A 23,440-nucleotide genomic window follows, 5' to 3' on the forward strand; every position below is an offset into this window, starting at 1 on the left:
ATATTTAATTTCTTAAGTTTCCTGTTGGACACCAGATGTCTCCTCCTTCACTGTGAAGTTCATTCTCAGTGTTTGTGACATCACACTTGTGTAAATTGAATACTGTTGAAAACAAAGTCTGCACAGAGGAGAACAAACATCCATCTGATCGGAGGAACTTTAACTTCTCGTATTCAGTGACATGTTTGCCGTTAACGTCTCATCCTGACAGAAGGAGAAATATGTTTTGCATTTGTAGTTTTGAAGGTTGTTGTATGAACCACATGAAGAAAAACACAAGACTTTTATGTTCTCTGTTCTTTTCTGGCTTTATTGCTGTGATAATGTTAAGCCGCAACGATTAGTCAATTAATCAATTAGTCAACCGACAGAAAATTAATCAGTAACTGTTTTGATAATCAAACAATTGTTTAAGTAATCTTTTCTTTGTCATACATGATAATAAACTGAACATTTTTGGGTGTAAAACATTTGAAGATGTCGACTATGAAACTTTAACTGGCATTTAAACAACTATTTTCTGACATTTAATGGACGATTAATTGATTAATCGTTCGCTGCAGCTCTAATGTTAACTTCTCCAATCAGCTGAACTTAACCTAAAGAAGTATTCATATCCTTTACTAATAAATATTAGCCAATATTCAAACACATATAATCAGATTTTCCTTTTTTTTCAACATAGAAACTTCAGAGTCCACAGATACATTTCATCTTTAAGTTTTTATTCCAAATCACAATTTTTGTTTCAAAGCCCATTTTCATTTTTACTCTGCAGCTTCAGGCAGTAGAGGACAGAGTCTGATGATGCATCTCTCTACAACACGATGCTGCGGACTAGTCCTTTACTTCCTGGCAGAGTCGCAGAGTTTCTGGGAGACGAATCATCCACAGTAACAACAAGGTCTCCACTAGGGATGTGCAGAGAGCCCAGTATTTGTATTTGTATCTGTATTTGTATTTGAATAAAAGTGGAAAGAGGCTGAAAAATTCTGTTTTTGTTTTTATTACACTTTTAATTTTAGAAAATTAAAGTGTTATTATAAATGTTCATGAATAAACTACCTTATGAAGGAGGTCCCCACATGGTAGACGACTGCGCTGATTACTGAGATAAAACTTTACTCATCACCTCATCGCAGACAGACCTCTTCCTATTTATACACCCATAACACAGAGACAGCACAGCGTGTAACATGTAGGGAAGAATTTCGATTATTGCTTTGCATTTTTCATTTATTGTCTATTTTTTACAACCTAACTTTGTGGAAAGAAGGGGAACAACAGGTTATGGAGAGTCTCTTGAGAGCACTTCACATGTGTCAGTAGTTCAGCTTTATCTCTGGGGAACACCCCCAACTCCAGGACTGATGTCCAAATTAGGAAATGTGCGTCATGTAGCAGGTGGATGTGACTCCCCTCACTGAGACCTGCTGATAGACGTCACAGCGGAGCAGAGGAGACACACTGAGATAGTGATGTAACCAACCTGCACGCTGGTATTTGACATGTTTTTTTTCTTCTCGAATACAAATAATTTAAATATTTGTACAAAACCCACTATTTGTGCTTTGCCGAATAACATATTGATATTCGGGCACACCCCTAGTCTCCACGTAGAAAGTTCACTGTTGTATGATTAGAAGTTATTCTCACAGCTGTCTCCTCCACAAACTTAAAAAATTTTTAAAGAAGTTCATCTAAGGACAGAGAGATCATTGGTCAGATTTGGTGAATGTGGGGATTCTGACAGCATGAGAAGGTGGAACTGATGAAGCAGATTGGAGCATTAGTTCATCTGTCAAATATGTTGAGGATGATGATGCAACCTTATCTTCTCAAATCAAGGTTTTTTAAGTGGGTTTGTTTCCACCGTTTCACATTCATGGACAAATAAAAGGATCTCTGGCATGTTTTTTAGTAAATTAAGGATTAGTTCTTGATTCATGTGGTACATCAACAGAATCAAACTGCAGCGGTTTCAACCGTCTGTTTTATTCTGGTTTCATTTCGTTCCCTTTCTGCACAAAGCCTCCAGACGACAGACACCAACTTTCTTTTATCTGTGTGTGTGTTCGCTTTCATCCAGAAGAATCTGTGTAATTAAAACAGATGAGTGTGATGGTGGAGCTTCCCATTGATCGCACACAGAAGTCTATAAACTAATTAGCATCGTCTCAGACCAGAGAGGTTTTTGGGGGATAATTGGAGAAGAAGTGAAATCGGCTGAGAGTCTCTGCAGCAGCCTGAAGAGTCCAACAGAGCAGCTGATTGGATGGAAGGTGGTGACAGAAAAGATGAATGTTTACATCGTGTTTCTCAAACTCTTCCTTACATTTTGAACAAACAGTTTAAATAATGCTTTAAAAACAACTAATCAATACCTGCCAGCATTAATATTACCCAGAGGTGGGATCAGTGGGAGCCCTGCGCCTGCTGATCTGCTGCTAATCTCTTATGAACAGAAGGACGTTAACTTCAGATTAGCAAAATGAAAATATTCCACATTGTATTGGTGCACTCACAACTCATCAGCGCCCACCTCTGACCTTCTCTACTGACCTGTTGACAATCAGTCTTAAAATATTGAATCAAAGAGGATTTAATGTTGACACTGAACACAAAAAGACCCTTTAATGTCGAGATGAAAACAAATCTCTGCAAAATGATATAAATTACAAATATAAATATAGAATACATCTGTTTTCCATGTCAAGTCTTCATCTGAAAAGTAACTAAAGCTGTCAAATAAATGTAGTGGAGTAGAAAGTACAACATTTCACTCTGAGATGTAGAAAGTAGCATCACATGGAAATACTCAAGTAAAGTACAAGTACAAAATCATACTGAAGTACAGTACTTGTTTCAGTTTCTTTGAGTTTCAGGTCAGCTTGGAGGTGGACATGAAGGATATTTACATGATGGAAACTGGTTGTAAAGATAACGATGAATGAGCCTGTTAGGCTGGTTTCTGCTCCATTAGCAGCTAGTTATCAATCACAGACAGAATACAAACACCTCAAAAGACTTCCTGGTTAAATAATAACAATACTATCAGCTGGACCTCTGTTCTAGTTGTTGTGATTTAATCACATGAACAAACCACACCGACTCATCATGTTCAGTTCATTTCTTTTTATTTGGTCTTTCTTCAGCGTAAAGGTCTCTCCTTCACTATGATTGGTCCAACTGCTGTTTCTTGTTCCCACTGAGAACCTGCAACACAAACAAGATCCAGATTAAGTATGAAAACCTTACAGCATTTCCTAATAATACATTATGTTATAACTGGGCCTGTCACAGTAGACTCATCCCAGACTGGGTTCCACTTGAGTCTTTAGATTACTGGAGGAGATCACTAGCAAAAAATCCCATCTCAAATCAGCAAACAATCCAAAACTAAACTATATGGTCAGACAGGACTGACGTCACAGGCAGAGAGCGTGCTTTTAAACCTTCAGCACCACTCATGAACAACAGCAGCTTCCCTCCTCGTGTTAAATTGCTGTATTTTGTTCTTAGTATGAAGGAGTTAAAGTGATGAGAGGCTTGTTTGATGATAATATCCTCATGTCCTTTACACAAGTTCAAATACTTTTAGACTCTCACAAAAATACCTTTTCCTGAGAAGTTTATAATTAATTTCACATTAAATAAAAGGTTTTCTTTTCATAATATATTTTATAATAGCTTGCACAGCTGTAAAGGTCTACTGTTGAAAGACATAAGAGATGAGACCTTCATAATGTCTACATTGAAGATGGTTGGCATGCGTTCATACCTCCTACTCTGTAATCAAGTCAATCATGTTTACACCCTAAAAGGACTCACTGGGTTAATTAGCAGCAATGGATTTGAATAGGTTACATATTTTAAATGTATTATCTACACAGTTTGAGGTTTTTATTTTCAGGGGGATGAAAACCCTTAAATTTGATCAAAAATAACCATCCCCTAAATTTCACTTCTATTGAAAAACTAAGGCCTTAAAAAAAATAAGTATACACTTAGGGACAGGTGTCATGTTATGTGGTCAAGTTTAAGACGAGTTTTACCTTCTAAAAAAAACCTTAAAATAATGTGTGATGGGGTAAATTAGTGGACAGTAATATAATATCCACTCAAAATCCCTTTAAAAATAGGGATTCAGTTTCATGGTGTATAAATGCTGTGACTCAGCTCTTTCTGATGCATACCTGTCAGCTGACTTCCTGTCCCACAGTCTGTATCGCAGCAGGAACAGGCGTGATGGCTGCCACTGGCCTCGCTCCACCTGTCAGGGAAAAAGTTCCATAATCTACAAACATGTATTATGTGTATCAAAGCCTGATATATCTTATTCCTCCGTTGTTGTCTGGAAACTACTAAAAAACATGTCAGTCAGTCACACTGCTGCACTGGGTGACATGTTCCTTCATCATGAAGAGTTTGGTCATGTTAGTTTGTTTAGAAATGGATCCAAAGACTAATAACAGCATCATGTTTTCAGTCTCTGGAGAGCAGTTCTGTGTAATGCAGACGCTACTGAGCATGTGCAGGAAACACGCTTCTGTTTAAAGCTTCACCAGCTTGTTGTGCTTCATATCACAACCTCTGAACCTTCTACTCAAGTCCTTTGAGAAATGTATAATGTAGTAGTGCTTGTAGCAGAGAGGATGATGGGAGTTGTAGTGTTGGTGGCATCTCACCCGTTAGAGAAGGAGCAGGCTTTGTTGGCGGAATCGACAGCTGCAGTAGCTGCAGTCGCTCTCAGACTGCAGGTGATGTAGATCTGAACAGACACACGGAGGGTTTTCAGAGTTTGATCTGTATAGAAACCAGCAGCTGTCTTTAAAGGAAGGGAACGGTAAAACAGTAACATGTTTGAGTCTCACCAAGCCGCTGTCATCTTGCTGGAACCTGAACGCCTCCAACTCAAACTGCAGTCTGTCGTCCTGAGACCGAGACAGGAACTTAGAGCTGGAGCCTGTCAGCTGGCTGTCAAACAGACACCTGAACACAACACAGGACTGTCAGAGGGTTCAAGATAAAATTACAAAAACAACAAACAAAAACAAAAAAAATGAAGTAAACTGACCCATTGTTGCCCAGGAAGGAGTATCGTGGGACTGTGTCAATGTTTGGGACTATGGTGGCCACGCAGCTGTCCACCGTCACTCTGAGAGGAGTGTGGTGAAACTGTTTGACCGACACTTCAAACTTCATCATGTCTCCCAGCAGGAACTGAGTGGATGGACGAGGGAACTGCCAATCATCTGAGAGAGAGGCAGGACAAAAAGACAAGGACTGTTTGGGATGTCTCAGGACAAGAATACACTTTTATTTAATTAAACAAAAAAGGTAATCAACAGGATTTCTCCCATTATTCTGCTGCCAAATGAAGAGACAAAAGTGATTTGATCAAACATTACAAGATCCACAAGAGTCTTGTTCTAAAAACTAAATTTATCTCACCTACCAGTCATGAGTCTGAGGGAGAAGTAGAGATTTTCCTCTGTAGCTTTGACGTCACTGAACGGAGTCCAGGTCGGCTTCAGCAGCCCGGAGCTCACGTCATGCTTCCTAAAAAACACAACAGCAAAAATCTGAAAACATGCTCCACTCAAAGGCCTCCTGATATTTGACTTTTAGAAAACAAACACTGAAATGACGGAAACTTAAAGGATCATTCTGGTGCTTTTCTATATTTTCTTCTTGTGATTAAATCTGTTTGGATCCAAACCAACAATGAACTGATCTACTAACTAGTATTGTGTGTTTATCAAAGCCTGATATATCTTATTCCTCCGTTGTTGTCCAGAAACTATTAAAAACACGTCAGTGAGTCACATCGCTGCACTGGGTGACATGTTCCTTCATCATTAAGAGTTTTGGTCACGTTAGTTTGTTCAGAAAGACTAATAACAGCATCATGTTTTCAGTCTCTGGAGAGTAGTTCTGTGCTACGTATCACAAAGTCTTGACTCTGTACTAAATTTCTTTGAGAATTGTACAATGTATGGGGAAAAAAACAGATTGTTTACTGTAAAATATCTGAAGTACAAGTTAGTGAAGCTGTAAACAGAAACATGTTTTCACACATGCACAGTGGTCTCTTCCTTAGAACTACAGATCTACTCTCCAGAGATTGAAAACGTGATTACTGTTATTAGGTTTTGGTTTCCAGACTGATCCTTTAAGAGCAAAAACCTAAAAACACGTCCCACTAACATTTGGCTTTCGTTTTTTATAAATAAATAAAACAAAAACACTGAGATGACTGAAACTTAAAGAGACAAGTTTTTTTCTGGTTGAGCTCAGTTATCTGACCTCTGGTAGTGACATTGGATGTTGACGGTGACGTCTCTGGTTCGGACGATGGGACTGTCTCCTAGAGGACTGGGCGTGTAGAGCAGCGTGAAGACGTAGACAAACGAGTCCTCAGACATCTGAAACAGTTTACTGGACACCTTAAATGTCAAGCTGGAAGACATTCCCACTATCTGATTTGTTTTACAGGACGGGTTCATAATTTTTCAAAATGTGTCTTAAACCAACAGTCAGGAGCCCAAATGAACATTAAAGCTGTTTTTCTTGCTGTAATCATTCCTCCTGTTCATACTGACCATTAGAAGATCCCTTCATAATGACCTTACAATGGAAGTGATGGGGGACAAAATCCACAGTCCTCCTTCTGTGCAGATTTTTTGTTGAAATACAGCAAGTGAACACTAAGAAAAACTGGCAGCAAGGCTGAGCAGATCTCTTAATACAGCCATGCACATAATATGTCAATGTTTTTTTGCACCTATTGATTTAAAGAAAAAAAAAACAAAAAACAAAACACTCACTTTATTGACCAATCAATAAACCCCTCCCACGAACAGCAGCTGTCCAATCACAGCTTAACAACCATTAGTAAGATGGAAGAACGTCTCCACATGTTGAAGCAGACAGAGTCTTAAGACAGTTGTGATTTCATTGAAACTGATGCTGGAGATGAGATGCTGTTTGTCCATTTCTGCCTGAAATACGAAACCCATCATTTCATGAATATGAGTATGATGGTTTGCTGCAACTTGTGTAACCTGCATTTGTTCCATTTTAAAGTAAAATAAAGGATGGGACATAGTGAAGTCAGCTGGACATCAACAGCAGTCATCTAAAGCTTTGGACACCTTGATATGAAACCTCAATTCAATTCTCAAATAACCCAGATCTTACTGGAAATGCTCATTTATACTTAATGTCTTATTTTCATCTGATGTACAAAACATGACAGACCTTCTGGAGTCACCGAGCTGTTCCCGTCATATTTAACTCACCAGCAGCTCGCTGCCACATCCGTGCAGCTCCGACTCAAACACCAGGACCTGAGCCTCCTGATCTTCCCCTGAGGCAGGACATCCTCCCAGCGTGATGTCCTCAGCCCGGACGGGTTTGCCGATCCCCAGCAGGTCTTTCTTGGCCTCCACCCTGACCGAGTTTTCCCCGCAGACGGCGCTCACGCTGTCGGCTGCTGTCGGAGCCTTCAGCTCAAAGTCCGGAGGGAACTGAGGCTCCTCCTCGGCCGGTGGGTCCGGATACCTCCAAGACAACGGTTCATGGAGAGACTGCTTCTCCTGGAGAACAGCTGGGACAGAGAGGCGATAGCATCCATCAGTACCATCTGTTCTTCAGCATCAGTTATATGTGAAGCTTGAAGGTTGATTCACCTTGGAAATAGTGACTGCTGATTGAATCATTACCAACATTAGCTCTGTTCAGGACTCTACGCTTCCCAAAGATTAAAAGGATGGTTCCCAGTGTTCCCAGTGTGTTAAACCAGCAGTCAGGTGTCCATGGTAACAGTAATGTAATCATTCCTCCTGTTCATGCTGGATATTAAAAGATCCTTCAAATGTGCTTTCAATGTAAGTGATGGAGGCCAAAATCCACACTTTATTATTTTGTGTTACTGTACAGTTTTGTATTTATTATACTTGTTCAGTATTAAGTTCTTTTGCCTTTTAGTATTTCTTTTCTATGAACGATGATCAAAAAAGGACAGAAAGCTAGAAGAGTAACTTTACAGAGTAACTTCTCTCTACACCTGCATGTCCCCACTGTTGAATCATCACTGAGGGCCGCTGACACCGGGACACCTGTCCCGGGCCCTGGGTCAAGGGACTGACCTTTAACCTTTCCTCAGTTCCTGTTTTTTTTATTGAATTCTTTATTTACAACAAAGTCATTTATTGTTTGTGCATGGATTGGGGGACTGTATTGTTTTTATTGTGTTAAGCACTTTGTGTTACATTTTATTGTATGAATAGTGATGGTATTTGAGAGTCACATAGTGGTTGAAAACATGACTTTCCCTCCCTATAATGAAAAAAACAAACAAAAAAAAAAATGTTTGGTCTGTCACACTAATGTCAAAAGTTTAACATCTAGCTGCCCCCCCCCCCCCGAAGAAAAGAAGAAACATAAAAGAGAAAATGATAGCAGAGGTGCAACGGACTTTATGCAGCTGCAACAAGTACAGCCCCACCTTCAATGGGGGTGGAGGGTATTAACGGAGAGCAAGGTGAGACACCCGTTTAGCTAGCTTAAACCTCTGGCAAACTAATAGCTTCCACCTAGCTTTAACTGTAACATCCAGTTATTATCTTGTATTAAAGCCTCCTCTGACAGAAACGGTTGAGTCTGCAGATGAGACCGTGGCGGGGGGGGGCACAGCGAGACACACGGCGGGCCTGCAGCACTGATCTGCTTTTTAATGTTTGATGCTGAAACATTCGTTTCATCTAATGCTCAAATACTGAAGCTGATTAACATCACACAGCATTTATCACTGAATCAGTGTCGATGTCTATTGAACCAAAACATTTTTTATCATATTTAAGTTTAAAATAAGTCACATTAAAGACTTGTCTGCAGTTTTCATTTGATGTGAAGAAGGCCAGTGTTGTGTTTGTTCCTGTGGATGCGGATCATGTCTACCTGCTGGTTCCTGGACTGCAGGCCGGTCTGGTTTCTGGTCTCCAAACACGTTCCAGTTAAACTCCTGAGCTGCTGCTGCGAACGCTGCGCAGAACAGACAGAAGACGATTCTGACGGCCGGCGTCATGTTGACTGTTTACACTGTTTGAAACAGACTCACCTGTGCAGCAGGTGGTTTTGTAGAGTTGAAGTTTGGCTCCGCCCACTGTCTGATTGACCTTATGGCTCTCCAGGTGCGCCTCGTTCACCTGCTGCAACCTGCTGAGATTCACCTGAGCTTCATTCAAACACACACAACTTTATTTTAACTGGAGTCACATTTAATCATCAGTCAAAGGCTGTAAAAACTATTAATACCTGTTTTTTGTTTGAAATCTTTTCTTTTCTTCTGCAAACAATAAGATGAATGTTTTGTATATAATAATTTTGAAGTAGAAGAATAGTTTTTATATGTTAATTGTTTTGAACAAAAAAAAAAGAAAATGGACATATATTACACATATAACAAGAGATAACTGAACCATTTACGCTGCGAAACAGGATCAGGACTGGGAAAATGTATTTTTTATTCCTGTCTCTTTAAGGCCCCGCCTCCTGATGAGCCCACTCTGTTCTGATTGGTCAGCTTCAGGAAGCTTCCTCCGGCTACGTAAACAAACTATAGTAGCAGGATTTCACTTCTTCTTCTCCTTCTTTACTCCTAATGTCAACTTCTCAAATCCATGCATACATGTTGGAGCTGAATCAAATCTGAAATATGAGAGTGGACAACACATGGAAACACCTTAGCAACCACCTTAGCAACCAAGGCTATGGAGCAGACGGCTGTTGTCGGCCATGTGTGAGATATCTGATGTCATCATGAGGAGGAAGTGGAAGTAACTTAGCAAACTCAGAGCAGGTTGAGAGTGGTCCAGTATTCAACTGACACAATGTGATGTGTAAACTTGGAGCCTCCAGAGCACAAACACTGAGGATGAAGTTTACAGTGAAGGAGGAGACATCTGGTGTCCAGCTGGAAAACTGTAGAAATTAAATATATTTACAGATTCATAGATTCTGTAAAATTTAAATGAGAGAGAAAGAGGCGATGTAATTTTAAGAAATGTTAACAAGTTAACTGAACATCTTTTGTGGGAAAGAAAATTCGTCAGATATAATTTATTATTCTAAGCAGACGGCAGTCTTAAACATGACTGGAGGGGATCTTTAATATCCGACATCAGAACAGGATATAAATAAAACAAAAGCAGAACATGAACCCTTTAAATAAACAGGCTGACTCGTTCTGAAGGTTCTGAAATGTATATAAAACGTCCATGTGAACGCATCTCAGCAGACTGAAGCTGCTCATCAGAGGTTAAACCCAGAGAGAGAAACAGCTCAGCAGCTTCACAACCAGCAGGAAGTGTGTGTGTGTGTGTGTGTGTGTGTGTGTGTGTGTGTGTGTGTGACTAATTAAGGTCCTGATGGAGTTCATCCTGTTAAAATTGTTTATGAATCATTAGAGGCAGAGAAACGTGCTCTCCCTCTGTGTCCTCCATATAAACAATTAGTCCAGCCAAGGTCACACTAACACTAATGCAAACACACACACACACACACACACACACACACACACACACACACACACACACACACTGGTTTCCAGGTACATACATACAAAACTCAGATATATAATAATAAAGCCCAGCGTAGTTCAGTGTTTGTATTTCACAGAGTCACATTCAGTATATTAACATATATTTCAAAGCACAGCAAATAATATGTCCCAATATATGTTTTACAATTACACATATGTCATTTTATTAAATAATCTCTCATATATGAAGAATGAATATATTGCTTATTACATTATAAAATATAGGCTTCATATGTAAATATATTACATATATTTATTACATATATTTAACACTTTGAACAACAAAAGACACGTTGATGTAATTCATATTCTACATACTTATAGGTCATGTATAGAGATGTTTCCATACATGTAAACATATATAGCCAGTTGTTTAATTTACTGTGTGTTTAAAGACAAAATGATCAAACATTAACAGATCAACAATCAATGGTCTAAACTCTGCAGAAGAAGATGATAAAAGTCTAAAACATATGATATATTCAGTACTGTGGGAAACCTTTAGATACTGTAGATATTTAGATTCTTCTCCATAATGCAGCAGCATCAGGAGGCGTCTGATCATCTGCAGCCAGAGTCATAAAGAAGCATCTTCAGTTCCTGATCTCAACATCACGGAGTCAGTCTGGGATTAACATGAAGCAGCAGAAGCAGCAGAAGAAGAACTGCGGCAACTTCTCCAAGACGCAGGAACAACCGACCTGCCGAGCAGCTGAAACACTGAGGAGAACTGCTGCTGCTGTTTTAACCTCCTGCACTTCAACTCCAAAAACTAAAGCGACACAACCAAAATGAAACGTCTGCAGCTCCTGAACCGCAGTGATTAATAAGGTCGTTCCAGGAGGGAATCCTTCAAAAAAGTTACTGTGAAAGTGTCAGAAACACTCGAGGTGATACAGAAACAGAGCGGTGAGGCTTTGAAGTAAAAATGTGTTTTCAGTCTAAATAACTGCCGGTGGCTTTATGTAAAGCTCAGTATGGGACTGTCACCTAAACATCAGTGAACACCTGCCTCACATTTAAAGACAATAACAGTCTGACAACTTTACTGTGGATTTCATAAGAAAGGACATTCAGAGACTCCGTGATTACGACAAAACCACAAGAAGCACAAGAGCCTGTAAAGTATGTATGTATGTACTGTCTATGTCTATATATCTATACTGTATATATATTTATTAGGAACACCTGTCTAATCTATTTCTATCTGTCAATCTCTGATGTAAATTCTACTTCTATGAAGCTTCTACATTTTTAGTTTTTGTTGACATGAATGGACACAATATTAGGAACACTTTCAGTATGATGGACCGCAGAAAACCACCATCAACCACTACGAGCTCAATAATAAACACAAAGTAGAATCATCACCTTTCTGACAACCTCAACAAAAACTGAAAATGTAGAAGCTTCATAAAAGTGTTCCTAATAAAGACATAAAAACATATATGTATACATATGTGTGTGTGTGTGTGTGTGTGTGTGTGTGTTAGCGTTAGCTCTGGTCATCTCTCTCCATTCATTTCCTGTATAAACAGCCTCCTGGGGCTGTTTGCTGCTCACCTTTACTGATATTAATGAGCTCTCTCTGCTCATTTCCTTTATTTATTAACTGCTAACAGCCAGAGGATGTAGGTGTGTGTGTGTGTGTGTGTGTGTGTGTGAAGGGTTCAGTCGTTTTAGTTTAATGTCGAGTTATTTTTACGCAGACGCGGCTGTTTTTTTTTTTTTTGTTTTGTTTTGTTTTTTCGAAAACGAAGCAGTTTGTTAATGATGATGATGGCAGCGAGTTTTTGGAATGACCTTGATGAAGCAGCGAAGAGTTTTTACACAAACTAAACATGAACAAGAACTACGGTGACCATGAATGAGACTGGACACAAGGATTAAATAATAATGGTGATAATAATAATAATAATAATAATAATAATAATACATTTTATTTGTACCACAGTTTTCATTCAGAGTGAAACTCAAAGTGCTACAGTATTAATAACGTGTTGCGGCTTTTTTACACACACACACACACACACACACACACACACACACACACACAGTATCTCAGTGTAATAGGATCCTTTCTATCAACACGTTTTCCAGATGACACAACACAACAGGCTGTTTGTTCCTGAACTGCAGAACAAACAGAAGCTTTTTTTCTCTTCTGACGCCTCTAATGATAGTTTACTGTCATGATGACATCATCAGTCTGCGCCTTCCACAAACCGTCCACTGTTCAGAAACAAAGGCCGCGTCTGACTCACTCCCTCATTCACTCCTTCACTACTGTATGATAGACAGTAAGTAGTTTACTCAGTAGTGAGCAGCGAATCAAGATATCAGACACTAACTCTTCATCAGCTGTAGAGTCACGTGACAATAGTCTTCATCATATCTTTAAAATGTGGAGCATTGCATTGTGGGATTGTTAGCAGAAAGTAGTGTAGATGCCGTGGACAATCACCATCAATCAATCATGTTCAAAACTAAACTTTAAACTGTACTCTGATAATTGTAATAATAATAATAATAATAATAATTATAATAATAATAATAATAATAATAATAATAATGATAATAATAATAATAACATAATGACATAAAACATAAAACAGCTGATCAACATAAAATATGTTAATATAAGTTTCAAAATAAAATAAAAAATGTTGTTTGGACTTAAACAAAGAACAAAAATGTAACACAATTTTTTTTTTTTAATTAAGAGATTGCAACACTAAAATACACTCACCGTGCACTTTATTAGGAACACCTGTACACCTGTTTATTCATGCAATTATCCATGTCGCAGCATTGCAGACGGGCTATTTCTGATCCTGCTGATCTGCAATTTTCACACATAACAGCCTTGATAAAAAATGTTAAAATATTAGTATCTAATGTAAAGACATTAAGAGGAGAATAATATGATCTTTAATCTAACTGGGATGTAATAAAGCTCAGATGATAAGATGTTCTTCACTAATGCTGCTGCATGTCCAGAAGTACAAAATCAACACAGTTCACGTCTACATGTGATCATGTTTGAATAATAATCCAAAAAAAAGCACAAACATTTTTACATGATCTTGTATTTAACTCTTTAAATTCTTGCACACAGACAAACTGTTAAAAGGATCCGTGTTTGTGTTTCAGTAACCTGAGCTGACTGAGTTCATCCGTGTGAAACTTTGATTTCTTCTGGCGATTCTTTAAACTTTTCCACATTTTTTTCTCCCTGCAGGCTGAGCTCTGCTCTCCGTCTCTGAATGAAATGAAACCAGGATGAACACTCAATTACACAATGAAACATGCTGTAATGGAGGGTGTAGCTCATTATACCACATTCATCTGATATAAATAGTGAGCTATTAGCACTAATTGATTAGAAATCTGCCTCTCATTGAAGAACTTGAACCCGCATCATCAGTCAGAATGTTTCTGTGTGGTTGTGAAGCTGTTAGTCACTATTAAGGATAGTTACTGTTATTTACCAGGAATGAATGTGCAGCTTGTTTCCAGGATTGTCTGGAGGGAGTCATATAAAAATTATATTATAATGAACTTTTAATCCATCTGTAGCTTTATTTACTGTCGCTCACATTTAGTAATAATTGCAACATTACTGAGATACATATAATGACTTTTTTCATTATTCTAATTAACGTATCCAAAAGTGAGATTATATTGAGTTTAGTTGCTCCGGAGACCAGTCAGGAGACGCTGTTCATTTCCTGTTTCTAACCGCGAGACGGGACATATTATTTAGTGTAACTACGATCGTCTCCTAACCTTAACACTGTTGTTATTATCGTTGCCATGACGATGAAGGTTGCCAAGCTTTAAGGAAGTAATAACTTTAACCCACCACGTTTCTCTAACCTTAACAAAACCTAAACCTAACCAGACCTGAACCACAGCGTCGTCACATCATGAAACATCATTATTGTTTTAACAGTGATGTGTGACAGACAGATGATGTCGTCCTGCTGATTACCTGATAAGAAAACTCTGCTATGTGTCGTTCTGGAGTCACATGATCAAAGTTAATTTGGAGGACTTGTTGTTTCCATCCATGGATGTATAATAAGAGCTGATACAACGCTGCCACTCAGCCTTGCGGCCAGTTTTTCCCAGTGGTCACTCACGGTATTGCAGTGAAAAATCCTCCTGCGGCCCAAAAAGGATTTTCCCCATAAACCACTGTATGAGTGACGTCTGTAAAACTGGTGACAGGACGCCTCCAACTGCTAAACAAGGACAGTTATGACTCTTTCTATTATGAATTTTTGATCCAGGAAGGTTTTGTATTTGTAAAACTTTCTTCAAGCCAAGAAAAGTGATTTAAAAATCTGTGACGTCATCACAATGTAAAGTCTATAGGCCGAGCGGGAACTAGTGGGCGGGGCCAATGAGGAAAAACACGACTGTGCATATTCGGTGGGCCGCACAACACGGAAGCTAGAAACTTTTTCTGGCACAAGCCGAGCAATTCCTATAGGACAGAATGGGTGTCATTTTTAGTCCGGTATCCATCCATATTTCCAACATGTGTTTTTGGAAAAAGACTCTTTAAAGATATAACACACTTTCACACCGGCGTCTCGATCCTTCAAACCTTGTAAACATAAATCCCACATTTGTGTAGTTGATCTATCAGTCACTCACACTCAGCTTTATATTAGCTTCAGATAAACTTTTAGGCGCTGGCTACGGCTCCTGAACCAGTGCAATGATTTGGGCTGTTGGTCTGGACTGGTTTGGTTCTATTGGTTTAGAATTAGTTTTTGGTGTTGTGTTGAAGTCTGTTCCCCTCCTGTTAGAATTCTGTTTTTCATAGCACCACCTCTACAGTTGTGGTTAGGACTTAGGTTATGGTTATGGTTAACTGTAGCAGAGATAAGTGGTTGGGCTGGTTGGGTGCAGGTTAAGCTAAGGGGAAACATATCGACAGGGGAACACAGTTTAACACAACACCTGTCTGGAATTTATTGCCGAGCCTCTTGTAGATCACTTACATCGGGCATTTCAGTGCTGTTGAACGGGACATTTTTACTGCATTTTACTGTTTTAACCCAATCGATGATCTTTCCTTTATCATAATCAAGTGTTTTTGTGCCTAAACCTTACATGTTAACCCAACCATGGGAAGGACTGATGTATCACCTGCAAGAAAAACGTTCCTCCATTTTGAAACATTTTGAACGTGATCTTGCACGGGGGTTAGGGTTAGGGTTATTACAGCCACGTCCGGACTTTTAAATATATTTTTGCAAAGAAGGACGACTGTGGATCACTTGCATTGTAAGTGAAGATGTGTAAACGATGTTTCCCTTCGCTGTTTGTGTTTCTGAGGAGAAAAGGCAGCTGATCCGCTGATGTTTCAAACCTTCCTCTGTCTGACAGCAGACGGCGGTTTCCTCTCTGACAACCACATGCTCCCGTTTTTCATTTCTCCTGGGTCCGTTTTTCCCTCCCACGGTCCTCTCTGAGCCCGGGCGCCTCATCTGTCATCAGAACGAGCGCTCTCCACCTGCGTCAGAACTATAATATCCCTGCCAGGTGTGATGGACAGCCGAGGCGAGGCGGTGAAGGCGGTGAGGTCTGGACACAGATTGAAGGTGGAGACAAACGTTGACATTTCCATGAGAAGTCTGTTCCCGGTGACGTCTGAGCTGCCCGGAGACGCCGCGTCCTCCACCTGCAATAAAACACCGCCGCCCTCCAAACGTTCCTTCAAGGCCTCAGTTGTGATTGCAGCGCTGCGTCCGCCGCCGAAATCTCACTTCAGGTTCGTCCACGCGGTGATTTATTGGATCAAAGTTTCTTTTTCACTTTAAAATTTATTGTCTGTTTCAAAGTGCAACAGCTGAAGGGAGCAAAGTCACAAACCAGGTTTTCCTTTTTCTAAACTTGCTGAGAACTTACGATGAGTTTCTAAAAGAACAAACAAACTGACGTCTTTCTCAGAAAGAACGTTGAACTATTTATCCAACATAAATACAACAATTCAACATAGAAAACAGTTTGCGGAGCTCCTGAAATCTTCTGGAAAGTGTTGATTTATGTAGTGTTCTGTAGTTCATTTTCTCATCCTTAATCTCGAAGTCACAGCTCACACAGATCATCATACAAACACTGAAAATTAACCTTTACAAAGATGGAGATGTGTTCAGGATCAGCAGCAGTAAATCACTTAGAAACAGCAGTCCAGTCCATCGATACCTGTGTGTAAAACAGAAGTGTTGAGAAGAAAACACAGCGTTTAACTCTGATTCACCATCGTCTTTTCATTTTCATTTATTTATTTCTTAGCAGGAAAAACAGCAGAGCAACATCAGCAGCTGCTGTCCCAGTGATGAAGTAATAAGCAATAAAAGCAAAAAACGTGCAGAATTTAGCTAAAAATAGCGAGTAAACACATTTTAATGTTAAGATACACTGAATTCAAAGGGACAATAAGATTGATTATTTAGATGTTAGTTGTTACAATTTTGATTCAGAAGAAGGAAATAAATGTGTAAATGTTTAAATTATAATTTCTAATGTGGGATTTAATTCCAAATTTTAGTGAACGTTCAGAAACATGATCTTAAACTATAATTACTGTTAAAAGAAGGTTTGTGCTTCAGTTCATTTGTAACGGCTCTGGTTATTCTTCCAGGTCTAATGGAGTTATGTGTTGGCAAATAGAATAATAAGTGAAGATAATAAGATAATATAGTTAATAGTATAAAAGAATACCTCTGAGTGTTGCATAATTATGAACATTTAATTATTCACATTGTGAAAAACACCACATAATGATGTGATCTTTCATACAGCTGAGCTGCGGATTCAGTAAAAGTCCAAACTGAAGACAGTCGGACATTTCTGAAAGTATAACAGCATGAAGATGAAACCTGTACAGCTAATAATATTCTGATGTATTGCTTGTTTATTCCTACATGTGATGAGCAATATGACCTATATTGAATTCTCCAGTCGTCTTTGGTGTATAGAAAAGACAAGCGTAGAGTTTCAGTTACTTGATGAATAGACATCAGATTAACTATTGATAAGCCTTCAGTACTGATAACTGGAAACATTTTCTTACATTCTGCCTTCCTACAGTACGACTCACACTCTGAATAGCCCAACTTGTCTTAAAACAAAAATATAGATCATGTCTGGGTGACACATGTGCCAGAAACCTGTGAATGAAGTAAAAACATGTTAAATATAGGAAGCTGCTTCATTTTAGATTCCAAATAAACCAAACACCTGCCATGTTTGCCCTGCGCTGAGTCTGACAGGTACAGCTGTGTAACACCTATCACCTGATTTAGTCAAGGTTTGGATGGCTGAACATGATGATGATGATGATGATGATGATGATGATCTAAACTGAGCTCTTGTTGAGCCTGTTGAGATTCTCTTAAAGAAACAAACCATCGGTGCTGCAGCTGCTGAATAATCTGCTGAAGATCTGAGAACAAAAACTTAAAATCATCTTCATCCTCGCTTTTGATTTGAATATTTTATGAGCATTATTTATTTTATTTACTCATTTATTTTATTGTTTTTGTTTAATTTTTATTCTCTTTTATTTATCTATTTTATTCGTCATTGTCCTTTATGTTTCATCTAGTTTTTATTTTATTTTCATTAATTTTCTTGGTTTTATTACATTTTTATGTAATTTGAGTGCATTAGTCTCAAATATACTGTTTACATTTGTTTTCTTATTATCAGTTTATTAGTCCTCTGTAAAGCACTTTAAATTGCATTAACCTTTATGAAAGGTTCTGAAATAAAGTTCTGATTTTGATTGATAAAGTTCAAACTGGTCGCCTGTTGTCACTGAATAATTCCTGCTTCACTACCGAGAAGCTGAACCTCTTCCTCTTCACTGTATTAACTATATATATCTACTGTATCTACATTTACATTTCAGCCTCCTCACTCATATTCACCTCCAGTATGAAAGTGTGAGTTCAGGCTGCTTAACATGTAGTTTCATGTTGTTTCGTGTAATTTTGTGTAGTTTCATGTTGTTTTGTGTAGTTTCGTGTTGTTTCATGTAATTTTGTGTAGTTTTGTGTTGTTTTGTGTAGTTTCGTGTTGTTTTGTGTAGTTTCGTGTTGTTTTGTGTAATTTTGTGTAGTTTCATGTTGTTTCGTGTAATTTTGTGTAGTTTCATGTTGTTTCATGTTGTTTCGTGTAATTTTGTGTAGTTTCATGTTGTTTCATGTTGTTTCGTGTAATTTTGTGTAGTTTCGTGTTGTTTTGTGTAGTTTCGTGTTGTTTTGTGTTGTTTCGTGTAATTTCGTGTTGTTTCGTGTAATTTTGTGTAGTTTCGTGTTGTTTTGTGTAGTTTCGTGTTGTTTTGTGTAATTTCGTGTAATTTCGTGTTGTTTCGTGTAATTTCGTTTTGTTTCGTGTTGTTTTGTGTAGTTTCGTGTTGTTTTGTGTTGTTTCGTGTAGTTGTGTAATTTCATGTTTCATGTAATGTCGTGTTTCATGTAATGTCGTGTTATTTCATGTAATGTCGTGTTATTTCAGGTAATTTCGTGTTGTTTCATGTAGTTTCGTGTAATTTCGTGTTATTTCGTGTTTCGTGTAGTTTTGTGTTGTTTTGTGTTTCATGTAGTTTCATAATATTTCCTGTTATTTCCTGTTGTTTCCTGTTGTTTCATGACGGTGAGTCTGTGTGAATCTGACTCAGAGAGCTGAGGAAAGAAGTGGATTAACTGAACATGAAGTTTCCTCTAAACTTTTCACCCTGAACTCAAACCGCTCAGATTTCTGCAGTAATAAGATATCAGGATAACTGTCAGCTGGGATTAACTCACCTCCGCTCAAAACCGGAGGCAAAGTTTTCAGGTTATCCTCGTCCTCTGCTTGTCGAGGTGTTTAGTCTCGGTCAGCTTCAATTTAAAGGATCATTCTGGTGATTTTATAAGCTGTAAAACGTGATTTTCCAGATATTACAACGCAATGGTTAGAAATAAGTATGGTTCACATTATTTTGGCCTTTTTAAATACAGTTGGCAGACGCAGTATTGATTGAGATGAAGTTATATTTAGATTTTTGATATATATTTATTTTCCTAAGCTGATTTTCAAAGTAGTGAGAACAGCTGAAAAGATTAGTCAATTAGTAAATTACTGTGTTAACAGAAATGTACTATTTTGATTATTTATTCATTCTTTAAGTCGATTTTTAGGGAAAAATATCCAAAAAACAGTTGGTTCCAGCTCCTCACATGTGAATATTTGCTGGTTTTCTTTGTCTTCTGTGATTGTAAATTGAATTTATTTGGATTTTGGACAAAATAAGAAAATAACTTCAGACTTGCCAGTTTGGTCTAATTGTGACGGGCGTCAGTGTGGAAGCTCTGAGGGTCATTCTGTCATCACAAGTTAAAGTTTAGATTTCATCACTGTAAACATGTCGACATGATCAATATGAAAACAAATAAGACTATCTGAATATATATATATGTGTGTGTGTATATATATGTGTATATATATATCTATATAGATATATATATATATAGATATATAGATATATCTATATATAGATATATATATATATATGTGCTATTTGTGCTTCGCAATAACAGAAAGTCTGTTTTCATTTCACAACTCTTTTTTTCCCCAAAAAATCATTTCATCACAAAGTCAAATCAAGACAAACGGAGCCTTCGATGTGATTGGCTGTTTCTTCGGCCTGAATGTTACCAATCACATAACTGTTTGTCTTGATTGAGCTTTGAAAGACATTATTTATGAATGAGTCTTTCACTGAATCAAACCAGTGAAGTCACGACCAAAAGTGTTTTGACATAAAAGCATGAAGGAAAAATAACTGAAGAGAACGAAAAAGAAAGATGATGAACAAAAAGAGGAAGAGGAGGAGGAGGAAGAAGAAGAAGAAGAAGAAGAAGAAGTGTTTGAACTGGCACATTTTTCATCCATTATTTTCTGACTGAATCAGATTATAGACGAAATATTAAGAGTGAAAAATGTTGTGTTTCAGAAATAGAGTGGGATGGCTGTAATGAGCAGATATTAGGATCAGTGCACATCTGCTGCATAAGACTTAAATAGCTCCAGTCTTTAATAACTCCAACAACCACTCTTACATCAAGCTGCAGCTTTAACTGTTCATGAACGGTTTGTGTCTGCAGAGCCAAGAAAGTACAGCAGAAGTCAGCTGACATCAGATGGATGAAGAGTAACTTCAGACTGATCCAACAGAGATCTTCATCAGGCTGTTTGACAGCCTGATGAAGATCTCTGTTGGATCAAAACATTTGGGTTTTTTTTCATTTAAACTTAAATGAACCTTGTGAAACAAAAGAACATGATTTATTTTGTTCTCATAGACAGAATAATAGAATTAGCTACAAGTACAGTAAGAGACCAAAAAAGATAAGGAGGCACCATATATCAATAAATATATATAAATGGGGTGAAACATTTTCTTTAAAAAACAAATTGTAGGAATATTTACTTCCTGTTAGTTTTATCCCTTCATATACATCAGAAAATTAGACCAAACTTCATAAAACGTCCTCTGGTTGGTCCTTCGATTAGAGATTCAAAAGAATCAATGTCTGTCATCAATTTTAACCAAATGCTCTGCATATTTCCAGCTCTATGTTTATATTCTGGGGTTCTACTGGAAAATCTTTGCATGATTTCCAGGTAAAAACTGCTTATTTATCTTCTACTGGTCCTTTATGCAGCCCCTCAGTTCAGCCTCTGTCTGAAACAGGCCGTTTTAGCTCCTGTCTCTTTCCAATTGCCAGAAGAAAACGTTGGCATTGAACATTTCTGCACAGAAACGTTGAATATGTACGTTTCAATATGTGAATTACGTATCATATCAACATTTCTACAAACGTAGCATATTAAGATTTCTACCTGTTGAATAATGATGTTTTATGGTGTGACAATGCTGTGGTTAAGGTCTGGTTAGGGTTAGGGGAAAGATCATGGTTTGGGTTAAAATAAAAATAAAAAATAAAATAAAAACGGCCGATGTCTCACTAAAAAAAAGCTGATTTTCTCACCAGAAAAACGGCTGCAAATGTTCTGATGTCTCGCTAAAATCACCCACTTTTGTCGGTTGAAGCAGGAAGCGGACATTGGTTTTGGTTTCAAGGTGGTCTCGAACCGTGTTCTCTGCTGATTTCCAACTTGCTGCCAACAAACTTACTAACTGTCCACCTGCCCCTCCTCCTCCTCCTCCTCCTCCTCAACTCATGTAGATCACATGTGGACTACGTCACTTTAGAAATGTTAATGTGCTACGTATTTCACCTGTTGAAACGTAGATATTCAATGTTTCTGTGGTTTGCAGAAACGTACAATGCCAACATTTTATTCTGACGACCAGGCTGCTCTTTAAGGCCCCGCCTCCTGATGAGCCCACTCTGTTCTGATTCGGAGGCTACGTAAACAAACTATAGCAGCAGGATTTCACTTCTTTTTCTCTTTCTTTACTCCAAATGTGAACTTCTCAAATCCATCCGTACATGTTGGAGCTGAAGCACATCTGAAATATGAGAGTGAGCGACGTGAACAACCTCAGCAACTAATGATACAGAACAGACGGCTGTTTGTGGACATGTGCAAACAGTATGATGTCATCACGAGGAGGAAGGAAAGGTAACTTTGCAAATGAAGCGTTCAAAGCAGGTTGAAGCATCAGAAACATCTTGCATGAATGCAAGTTTGAGGATGAAACATTCTTCTTCGTAACCCTGGCGTGTATGTCATCCATCTTTTATCCTTTGAGATTTTGGATTTAAGCTTCTTGCTTCCACACCGAGCAGCTACATGAGCCAAAACGCTCTCTGATCCTTCGTTGTGTCCAACAGAGAAAAAACAAAATACTTACACAGGAACTGGAGCCACAGGAGTGATGATGCTCCAAACACTGATGAGACACGACGTGTCTGTTTGCATTTAAATTTGTTAAAATTATTGAAATTAACATGTTGGTATAAAAAGTGACAATAACTGTAATTTCATCTGTTTTTACATGAACACATTTGCTCTAAATGCTGTCGGTCTGACTGCAGCTGCACCGACACTCATGTTCACCAGCAGGAGCACCGTGAATCCATCACTGATACTGACTGATTAGTGCGCCATGTCGGCTCCTGCAGCTCCAAACAGCAGCTTCCAGCAGTCAGATAACAACCCGCCATCGTCTCAGCAGCGGTGGCAGAAATAGCGGAGCCATTATCCTGCTGCGTGTTATCAGGGAGGGATGAGGAGGCAGGATATCAGCTCTAATCTCCCCCCGCCGCTGTCGCTCGCACCGCCACCTCCTCCATCCTCCATCCTCCCACCTCCACCGACAGTTCGGTGAAAAATGGAACCTCAGCGGGAGAGAAGAAGTGGAGCTCTCTTACCACAAACAAACCATCAGTCTGACTTTAAATTAAAGCAGAGAGTCAAAACTCGTCTGTTTCAGGACGGAGAGGAAGATGAAAATGATTAAAACACACTCAGGTGACACTTTTGTTGTGTAACCTTAAACTTGGATACAAAAGATGTGAAGCCAATGAGACTGTAAGTGTTCATTAGTGAGTTTTTCACTGTATTCATTGTTGAAATGTTTGATGTTACAGTTATTCAGCCGGAGGTTTGATGTGACGCTCAGTGGTCTTCAGCTATTAGCCGTTACAGTTTTATCTGACTGGTTTCCTGCACGGTTCAACACTGATGCCGTGTCTCAAATCTATGCACTTCTGTCCTTACACTTAACATTTTGAGTGCATAAGTGCGTTCACACTGAGAAGTATGGAGAAATGCACTGTGAGAACCCGGATGGTG

The 23,440-nt window shown here is 38.5% G+C and overlaps 1 protein-coding gene across 1 annotated transcript; it reads right to left on the reverse strand.

Annotated features, from left to right (window-relative positions):
* Positions 1-3,120: 3,120 nt before the first annotated feature.
* LOC122985186 (zona pellucida sperm-binding protein 3-like) lies at positions 3,121-9,147 on the reverse strand. The gene is made up of 9 exons (XM_044355660.1): positions 8,965-9,147; positions 7,305-7,612; positions 6,310-6,428; positions 5,459-5,562; positions 5,078-5,255; positions 4,875-4,992; positions 4,689-4,771; positions 4,197-4,273; positions 3,121-3,216 (listed from the first exon to the last, which is right to left on the reverse strand). Exons 1-9 carry the CDS (start codon positions 9,089-9,091, stop codon positions 3,152-3,154), a joined length of 1,179 nt encoding a protein of 392 aa, XP_044211595.1. The 5' UTR covers positions 9,092-9,147; the 3' UTR covers positions 3,121-3,151.
* Between the last annotated feature and the right edge of the window lie 14,293 nt (positions 9,148-23,440).

Source organism: Thunnus albacares, chromosome 7 (genome assembly GCF_914725855.1).
Source record: "Thunnus albacares chromosome 7, fThuAlb1.1, whole genome shotgun sequence".
Lineage (NCBI taxonomy): Eukaryota > Metazoa > Chordata > Actinopteri > Scombriformes > Scombridae > Thunnus > Thunnus albacares.